We start from the raw sequence: 10,164 nt of genomic DNA, 5'->3' as shown, positions 1-10,164 counted from the left end.
AGTTTGTTCCCCAACCAAGTACCCCCCCCCCACACACCCATGACTGGCCACACATTACAACAAGCACAGCACTACCTACATGAAACCTGTCCAAGAAACATGGCAGGCAGAACAGAGGTGCTTTTATCAATTACCGCATTGATTTCTTGATGGTGCAATATAGTAACTGCTGCTCATTAGCAAACTTACTCAGCCCTACATGATATTCAATGGACTTTGCACCCCCCCCCCCCCCCCCCCAACCAGCATACTCCACTGGAGTCAACAAAAACCAAATTCCTTATCAAATAAATTCTTAAACTACAAATTCTTTATTATATAGAAAATTCTTAAAATAAAACTCTAACAATCAAATACCTAGCAAACTGCAGAATGTTTTTCACTTCAACACAATGCACTGCCCAGCATATACAAGCTTCCTTACAATCAGAGCAGGTATCAGCGCAAGATTTGTTTATGTATTTGCTTGCTTTTAACAGGGCCAGCAAAGGCATGTACAAGTAACCATGGGATCGCAGGCTAGAACAGACTAAAACAAAAATGTATCAGTGCAGTGCAAATCAATGCACAAATGTAAGATATTTAAAAGTCAGCATTTAGAGTGAATTGATTTTCCGTGGCCTTGGCCATGACACCCATCTTCTGGTATTCACCAACTTTCTTCTCAAAGAAATTGGTCTTTCCTTCTAAGGAGATGTTTTCCATGAAGTCAAATGGATTCTCAGACTTAAAAATCTGAAATAAAGAAAATCACAGTAAATGGGAAGTCAAAGCACATCTGTATTTAAAAAGGAGACATAGGATAAATTAAAAAAAAAAAAAAATCCTAATTTTGTAGGCAACTTAGTATATGGTGTTGCTTTTACATGGTGCAAAAAATAAAAAATATATATATCTTTAAAAAGAGCCCCCTTATATGTTCTGGTCCCTGTAGTTTTCAAATGAGGGGTGGGCGTATCCCAACGGTCCCTGCCAGAAGCACAGTAGGAGGGAGACAGCCAGTCACACAAGCACAGACAGGCTTCAGTTCTCTATCAGGTCCTGCTAGCTGTCGATTGGTTCCTGTCCTACAGTGCAGTGAGCTGAAAGCTGCCGGCTCCCCTGCACAGCTTGGGAATTCAGGGAGCAGGAAGTGGAAGAGAAGGGAGGGATTAAGGTTTTTGCAGAAATATCACTAAATCAGCCTGAAGCACTACCTTTTTTATCCACAAGTCTTCTATATCTAAATGAGTACAACACTCACAAAATGTCCTTTAACATTCCCTCAAAAAAAAAATAAATAAAATGTAAACTTCAGTTACACAATAGCTTTCATGTGCTAGATGCATGGTTGAAATTACATGGCAATACAGGACCAACGGTTATTTCTGCCTCCAGCCTACTAAGAACAGCACAGGTTAAAACATGTCATTTTACAATTATCCAAAGATCAGAATTGTGCTTGGGCAGGTTTTAAACACTTCATTAAAAAGATGCAAAAGCAACCAATAGATGGACCATGCCTTATGCACTCTAGAAAAAGGAATACATTCAACAGAGCACACCAATGTTAATGCAAGATTAGCAAGATTCTGTAGGCTCACAGTGAAACTAGAAACAAGTAATGGCAACAGACTAGGGCCCACCAGAAAATCCTCTGGTAGGCCAATACATGCCACAAAGGAATTATAGCGGTTTTGGTGGAAATTAAGCATTAACAGGCAAGGCTTACATCCCTTGGATTTTTTCAGCTTTACGGCTTGAAGTAAATATATCTTATCTTACCATGCATAATGGTTTACTCCAAAAAAAAAAAAAAAATAATGAGGTGTTTAATTTCACAGGAACATCTGTTTTCTGAACAAAGATTTAGTGATGCAGTATTCAATTGAATGAAATTAAATCAAATGTCAAAAACTGGCTGTGCAAAAATGTGGGGGTACCCTTGTAATTGATCAACAGATACAAGATATATTAAGTTAATTCAATGCATGTAACTGCTCAATACTGATTACTGGCAACACCAAATTGGTTGGATTAGCTCATTGAGCCTTGAACTTTAGGCAGGTGTGTCCAATCATGAGAAAAGGTATTTAAAGGGATACGGTCATCGGAAAACATGTTTTAAACCAAACGCATCAGTTAATAGTGCTACTCCAGCAGAGTTCTGCACTGAAATCCATTTCTCAAAAGAGCAAATAGATTTTTTTATATTCAATTTTGAAATCTGACATGGGGCTAGACATTTTGTCAATTTCCCAGCTGCCCCTGGTCATGTGACTTGTGCCTGCTCTTTAGGAGAAATGCTTTCTGGCAGGCTGCTGTTTTTCCTTCTCAATGTAACTGAAGGTGTCTCAGCAAGACATGGGTTTTTACTATTGAGTGTTGTTCTTAGATCTACCAGGCAGCCGTTATCTTGTGTTAGAGCTGCTATCTGGTTACCTTCCCATTGTTCTTTGGTTTGGCTGCTGGAGGGGGTGATATCACTCCAACTTGCAGTACAGCAGTAAAGAGTGATTGAAGTTTATCAGAGCACAAGTCCCCTGACTTGGGGCAGCTGGGAAATTGAGAAAATATCTAGCCCCATGTCAGATTTCAAAATTGAATAAAATAATCTGGTTGCTCTTTTGAGAAATGGATTTCAGTGCAGAATTCTGCTGGAGCAGCACTATTAACTGATTCATTTTGAAAAAAAAATTTCCCATGACAGTATCCCTTTAAGGTGGACAACTGCAAGTTTTGCTTCCGTTTGACTCTCCTCTGAAGAGTGACAGCATGGGATCCTCAAAGAAACAATATTTGAAAACAAAGATTGTTCAGTACCATGGTTTAGGCCGAGGCTTCAAAAAGATTTCAGAGGTTTAAATGGTCAGTTGCAACTGTAAGGAATGTAATCAGGAAAGGCAAAGCCACAGTTGCTGTAAAACCCAGGTCTGGCAGGCCAAGAAAAATACAATAGTGGCATATGCGCAGGATTGTGAGAATAGTTATAGACAACCCAAAGATCACCTCCAAAGACCTGCAAGAACATCTTGCTGCAGATGGTGTATCTGTACATCGTTCTACAATTCAACGCAATTTGCACAAAGAACATGTGTATGGCAGGGTGATGAGAAAGAAGCCCTTTCTGCACTCACGCCACAAACAGTCGCTTGTTGTATGCAAAAGCTCCTTTAGACAAGCCAATCATTTTTGAAAAATGTGCTTTGACTGATGAGACAAATTTAGTTATTTGGTCATAACAAAAAGCGCTTTTCATGGCAGAAGACCACATTCCAAGAAAAAACACCTGCTACCTACTGTCAAATTTAGTGGAGGTTCCATCATGCTGTGTTAAAGTTGAGGGTCGGATGAATTCAACCCAATATCAAATTCCAAATTCTTCAGTATAATGTTCAAGCATCAGTCACAAAGTTGAAGTTACACAGGGGTTGGATATTTCAACAAGACAATGACCCTAAACACACTTCGAAATCTACAATCATTTATGCACAGGGAGAAGTACAATATTCTGGAATGGCCGTCACAGTCCAACTTGAAAATCTTTGGGTTGATCTGAAGCAGGCTGTCCATGCTTGGCAGCCATCAAATTTAATTGGAGAGATTTTGTATGGACGAATGGTCAAAAATACCTCCATCCAGAATCCACTCAAAGGCTATAGGAGGCGGTTACATTTGCAAAAGGAGGCTCAACTAAGTATTAATGTAATCTCTGTTGGGGTGCCCAAATGTATGCACCTGTCTAATGTGTTTATTTGAATGTTGCAAATATTTTGTTAATCCAATAAACTTTGTCACTGCTAAAATACTACTGTTTCCATAATAGCATGTTATGTTAAAATGAAGCTGCTACTTTTGAAAGTTTAGCCAATGATTAAGAATTAAGAGGGGGTTCCCCAACTTTTGATATGACTGTATAAGATATTGGATCCAACAGCCAATGAATATCTGGAAGCGGAAGAAAGCCTTACCTATCCGCTATTTTGGGGGAAATAAGTTATTAAAAACATTTGGTGTTACAATTAAATGCTTTTCCCTTAAAGGGGATGTAAAGGCAAAAAAGTAAAAAAAACCCTTAGTTTACTTGCTCCCCCCACCCCTTACATCGTAGAACTCAGCTTTGTTTTCCTGTGTAGATTTGAATCCACAGACCCAGTGCAGTCTATATATATTCTGATTTTTAATTAGTCTCTTAACCTCCCAACTGAAGCCCAGACCACCCTGAGCTTGTGCGTAGTCTTGAAAGATGTTTAACAAAATAACGCGCCAACTTTAAAAGCATAAATAATTTGTTTAATTGGGCTTCTGGTGCAGTAAGTTCATGTTTATACTTCGAATGTTAGAAATGCTGCATTTTGTATACTATTTTAGACTAGTTACTCTTTAAACCTCAAAGCACAAGCAGCTTACAGGCCATAATGTAAAAGTTACCTTTTTAAAACCAAGCTCCAGCAGAAGCCGATCTGCTACAAATTCAATATACTGCTTCATCAGTGTGCAGTTCATACCAATTAGCTCCACAGGTAGAGCTTCAATCAAGAATTCCTACAAAAGAGGAGAATAAAGATGTGCAATAAGAACAAGGTTGTCACTAGCAATTTTGTCCAAAACTTTAAGGGATAGAACATAGGAAAAGCCGGTCAGAAAAATCCCATGCATATGATTTATGGTTAACATCACCGGCATGATTTAATGCATGTTAGGGGGTGGCTATATAATATATTATGCAGCTATAGATGCAATGTTTAACCCCTGTCATTTAACAGTAAATATTGTATTTAAAAATAAAACCGATACCTGTGCTTATAGCTTTAGTACTTTAAGAATAAGTTGTTTTAAACCCTGATTTTAGATTTTCCCAGATTTCATTTTTTTTATCTGGTCCCCTAAAGAACAAAAAAAAATAAAGCAGGGTTCTACTTTATTTTGACTACAGAACATTTGTAGTAGCCGAACATTAATACATAATGCAGAGGAAGGGGTTACTGAACCAAGTTAAGTTAAGACATACCTGCTCAATCTTGACCGCATCAATGATAATTTCCCTGACACGTTGCTCTGAGGGTTTGTGTACAACATGTTTAAACAAAAGGCAAGCAAAGTCAGTGTGCAAACCCTATGAAAAAAAAAATGGTAAATTACAGATATAGAATGCATGATGTGATAAGAGCAAGAATGAGAGGGATAACGCAGTTACTTCATCTCTGCTAATAAGTTCGTTAGAGAAAGTGAGTCCAGGCATCAGCCCTCGTTTCTTCAGCCAGAATATGGAAGCAAATGAACCAGAGAAAAAGATCCCTTCAACAGCAGCAAAGGCCACAAGGCGCTCGCCTAGCAGGAAAAAATAAAAATGTACATCAAAATATAGCAGTAAACAAAAAGAGGGACCGGCAAGTCACCTCTAATGTACTCCAGACAAATGATAACCTATAAAGGGGTTCCCCTTTTATTCAACTTTTAGTATGACATAGAGAGCGAGATTCTAAGACAAATTGCAGATGGGTCTCAGTTTGTTATTTGTGATAAGAGTTATTTAGCAATCTTGTTGCTAGGGTCTGAATTACGCTAGCAGCCATGCATTGACTTGAACTAGAGGCCATGAATTAAAAGATTTAGTAATAAAAAGTAGCTACAGCAAAACGTAGCTTTACAGAGCTTTCGTTTTTCAGATGAATCAGTTACCCCCATTTGAAAGCTGGGAAAGGGTCAGAAGGTAAATATAAAAAGGAGGACCAATTGGAAAGTTGCTTCGAACTGTCTGTTCTATACCATACCGCCCCTTTAAGGGCTGGAGGTGACCAAATCTGCAGAGTGATTTGCAAGTCTTACAATAAGATGCTTCTCTGTCACTTATCCAACGCAGGGACCATTCTGCCTTCTTTTTAACACAGGGCAAGGTTTCTATTGCATTGAAGAGGAACTCCCTGTAAAAGTTTGTTCACCATTAGTATTAAGTAGAATGTGCATTCAGTTAAACAAGTGCTATACTAGCTTCCATCTATACTCTAGTGTGTATATAGCCACTGCTAAAAGTAGTGATGTGGCACAACATAAGCAAAATCTTACCTTTCCTTGGGATCCTTAATATATGTGTCAATCAGAAGACTGTACATTTCAGAATGAATGTTCTCCATTGCAATTTGAAAACCATAAAAGCAGCGAACCTCGGTTACTTGCACTTCCTGGCTGAAGCGCTCCACCTAAAGCATAGGGAGGCAGCAAAGGATCATGGGAGAGCGCAGGGTAGAGTGTTGTGTGCATCTGATCAAACACATAGGCCAATGCTATCTAGTGCATAAAATGCAGCATTAGGTGCTCACCAGAACAATTGAGAGCAGAATAGACAAAGCAAGGTACTGTATAAACACTGAACTTACCAGATTCTCATTAACAATCCCATCGCTTGCTGCAAAAAAGGCCAACACATAAGAAATGAAGTATCTTTCTTCAGGCTTTAAAGTTTCCCAGTGCTGAAGATCTTTAGAAAGATCCACCTACACATACCATACAAAGATACCAATGAATAGTGTGACTGCACAGAATATATAAAGCATAGCTTGTCGAGTAAATGGAGGGTCAAAGCACGCAACGTGGGATACCACTGACATGAATTTAACATTTATTAAAGTGGAGGGCACGGTACATGCATTGTTTTTCTACACAAGCTATATAATCAAGGCAGGCAGCAAACAAAATGTATGGGCAAACTGCATGCAGAACATGTCCCATCAGTTCCAAGTGTGTCAAGCTATTCAGTGCACCCGGTAGTACAGAAGTTGTGAGTCCTATGTGGGGCAGTACAGCCTTTAATCGATGGAGCAACATCTGCAAGGTTGTTTATATGGTGGGTGGGTGTCAGGGCCGTCCCGTTGGAAATCACGGGGTCCCATACAAAAAACCACATTGGTGTTCAGAGGAATTGAACTCATGGCTGCAGGACTTCATTCGAACTCCATTCGTGACTTTGGGTATTTTTCGCAGCTTCAGGACTTAATTTCGGCTGTTTCCGTGACTACAGGTCTTTTTGCCACTTCGGGACTTCGGCTGTTCGACCCCCATGAAGATACAGCAGCATCTTTATATAAACTAATAACATTTCTGAAGCAAATACGAGTTGTGCCAGTGCAGTTCCAACAGTAAATTATATTTATTACTTTAAAAACACTTTTTGGCTATAACTGTTCCTTTAAGTCACCCTTAATTTGTTTGGTATGATTTGGTATGTGGAGTGTCCAGACATTTTTTGTACCATAGCAATCAGTCGTTTAGTCAATCGGACGGGATAGAAGACTTAGTCTGCTAATTATAGCTCTGGTAGAATGTGTCTGACAACCTATTGTATGATTGCCAGGTCGGATTTGTTCTTTGTACGATTGCCAGGTCAGATTTGTTCATTTACTTGTATATAATCTGAATAGTTAAGTTGCAGGTCAGAAGATTGCACTGTACGACAAGCTAACCTGAGGTGAAGAGAACGAAACACTTCCTCCTATTAGCTTAAACTAACAGAAATGCAAGAAATACTACACTATATACTTTATTTCTGTCTATCCCCGAGCTCATTTAGTGCGGGTTCATTTACAACAAAAAGAGAGAAAAATATCCGTTAGCTATCTGAAGGAGAACAGATTACTAGAACCGGCAGAGGGAGTGGATTACAGAGTCTCTGGATTTTCATCATACAAACTGATTCCTACAAAAGTTAATTTGTATGGTATTGTGCAACTCCCTATTAATCAGTTTGCAAATGGCAAGTAAAGTGCAAAATTACAGATGTTGCCGTAGGTAATGCAAACACAACCAGACTTTGATTTTTGGTATTTTACCTCTTCTGCCGTCCAGAAAGAAGCCTCTGCCTTCTTGTACATCTGCCATATGTCATGATACTCAATAGGCAGGATCACAAAGCGGCCTGGGTTGTCCCTCAGGAGAGGCTCATCCTGTATCAGAGGATCCTTTACGCTCTGACAGACCTGCAACAATTATAAGAGATATGTCTAACAGCAATATTGTTTATGTTGTCTGTGTAGACCACAAACGTGCATGATTTCAGGTCACATATAGAAGCTTTTATTCCAGAAATTGTAGTTTTATAGGTACTGCCACCTAACCATAATGCTTAGAAGGAACAGCAGGACTACCAGTCATATTAGGAGGGGTATATGAACCCCTTTTTGACAAGTTAGGTGAACTGCACACGAGTCAGTGATACACAAGTACCACTAATAAGAGTAATCTCAACATAAGCCCTAGTCGTTGAACTCATGTTAGAACACATCGCTTTATGACCTGTCAAGCAACATCCCTGCTTTCCCCAATACTAGAGATAGTCGGTACATGAAATATTCTCCAGCACAGGGAGAAAGGCCTAAAGGATGAGGAAACCAGGGATGGGGGGGGGGGGGTTGCTCTTTTCCACAAATGACAAAGCACCCACCAGGAATTAAGCATCAAATACAGGTATGGAACCGGTTCTCCAGAATGATGGGACCTGGGATTTTCCAGATAACAGATCTTTCCATAATTTGGATCTTCATATCTTAAGTCTGCTAGAAAATCATGTAAACATTAAATAAACCCAATAGGCTGGTTTTGCTTCCAATGAGGATTAATTATATCTTAGAATAGATCAAGCTACGGTTTTAATAAAGAGAAAAAGGAAATCATTTTAAAAATGTTTTTAATTATTTGGATAAAATGGAGTCTTATGGGAGATAGCCATTCCATAATTCAGTATTTTAGGGATAACGGGTTTCCAGATAATTGATCCCATACCCCATAATTTATGATGCTGCAAATTACCCCACTGGCTTGCAGGTAACCAACACTAGAAAACCGCTGAAAGTAAACTTGAGATAATGGGCACAACTATATTGCATCCGACCAAACGCAGAGCTATACTAATTGATCAAGACACAGTAATTACTCTGGACTTCACTTACCCTTTAGAAAATGTCATATTATAGTGAATAAAGTACCCCCTCTTGTAAATCATAAGGATATTACAAGTTACCGAGGAGTTTCATGACCATATAAAAAAAAAAAAAACACGAGGCAGAGTGTTTTTATACAGGTCATGGAACTTGTCGGTAACTTCTAATTTCCTCATATTTTGCAACTGGGGGTACTTTATTATAATACACAAATTTCAGTGAGTCATGTGACAGAAATGACATCATAACTTACCGTTTATAAGGATATCATTTACAAAATATTCATAGCTTGTGTATTATAAAGGAAATTATGCACAGTTAAGGGGTAATCTGCCTTTCTTACAAATCTCTTAATTACCAGCAGTTATATTGTGAATAAAGTAGCCCCTCTTGTAAACTATAAGGATATTCAGTTGAGGATTTTCAGGACCATATAGAAGAACGAGGCCGAAAGTTTTTGTACAAGCCATAAACGCGACTTCTAATACTTCATATTTTGCAACATTGGCTACTTTATTATAATACACAAGTTTCAGCAAGTCAGGTGACAAATGACATCACTAAGCCCCAATCATAACCAATGACGTCAACAAGCACCATTTATAAGGATATCAGGATATTCGTGGCTCTTGTGTATTACAAACAAATGAAGGTGCAGTAGAAGATACCAAAACTGGAAGCTACCACTACAAAGACGTGATTTATAAACTCATGGTGAGGCCAGTAGTGGGAAATATAAAACTCACCAGTTCTTTCTGTGTTCCCCGGGAGATCCTGTCGGAGTTTACGTTAGGGGGCTGGAAGAGACAGAAAGAGGAACAAGTGAGAGTCTGCTCTGTACACCGCCATGTTTGCCTGACTAATAGCTCGGCTGAACCTACAGTGTTCTCTTTATCTGACAGGACCATTCTCTTCATGGGAGACACGTTCTCCTTTAGCGGACTGAGCGCGTTGCGAGGAGACAACATAATAAGGTTTTCCTACACTCAACCAACATAACAGGGAGCAGGCAACAACGCTAAGGGGCAGCAGTAATTTATAGGCAAGGGAGAACCAATGAGGAGCCAAGCAATCTAATTGGTCACGATTAGTATCACCTGATTAGTAGAGGCCTGTGTCCGCGCTCAAAGCTGTAGAACTGGGGGTTCTAGGCTATTTTCTCATGGAAGCCCTTTTCAAAGATGGCGCCTGTTGTTTTTTTTGTAATCGACTTCTTATGGATTAGCCTAATGTTCTTGCCAAACCCATTGCT

General features: G+C 39.2%; 1 protein-coding gene across 2 annotated transcripts; it reads right to left on the bottom strand.

Annotated features, from left to right (window-relative positions):
- Positions 1–288: 288 nt before the first annotated feature.
- Positions 289–9,953, bottom strand: rrm2.1.L (ribonucleotide reductase M2, gene 1 L homeolog). Of its 2 annotated transcripts, XM_018261863.2 has the most exons (10): positions 9,794–9,953; positions 9,659–9,709; positions 7,806–7,952; positions 6,357–6,473; positions 6,046–6,179; positions 5,809–5,903; positions 5,177–5,310; positions 4,991–5,095; positions 4,411–4,524; positions 289–735 (listed from the first exon to the last, which is right to left on the bottom strand). In XM_018261863.2, the coding sequence occupies exons 1-10, from the start codon at positions 9,878–9,880 to the stop codon at positions 583–585; spliced, it is 1,137 nt and encodes a 378-aa protein (XP_018117352.1). In that variant the 5' UTR covers positions 9,881–9,953; the 3' UTR covers positions 289–582.
- Positions 9,954–10,164: the final 211 nt, after the last annotated feature.

The sequence above is a fragment of the Xenopus laevis genome, chromosome 5L (genome assembly GCF_017654675.1).
Source record: "Xenopus laevis strain J_2021 chromosome 5L, Xenopus_laevis_v10.1, whole genome shotgun sequence".
In the NCBI taxonomy this organism is placed as follows: domain Eukaryota; kingdom Metazoa; phylum Chordata; class Amphibia; order Anura; family Pipidae; genus Xenopus; species Xenopus laevis.
Note: the sequence above shows the minus strand (reverse complement) of the source record. Positions and strands in the feature narration are given on the sequence as shown.

Excerpts from the sequence above, each read along its gene's own strand:
- rrm2.1.L (XM_018261863.2), bottom strand. The coding sequence starts at position 9,880 with ATGTTGTCTCCTCGCAACGCGCTCAGTCCGCTAAAGGAGAACGTGTCT. Across the intron at positions 7,953-9,658 it reads GGGGAACACAGAAAGAACTG|GTCTGTCAGAGCGTAAAGGA; the intron begins GTGAGTTTTATA and ends TAATTGTTGCAG. Across the intron at positions 736-4,410 it reads TGGAGCTTGGTTTTAAAAAG|ATTTTTAAGTCTGAGAATCC; the intron begins GTAACTTTTACA and ends TCTTTATTTCAG.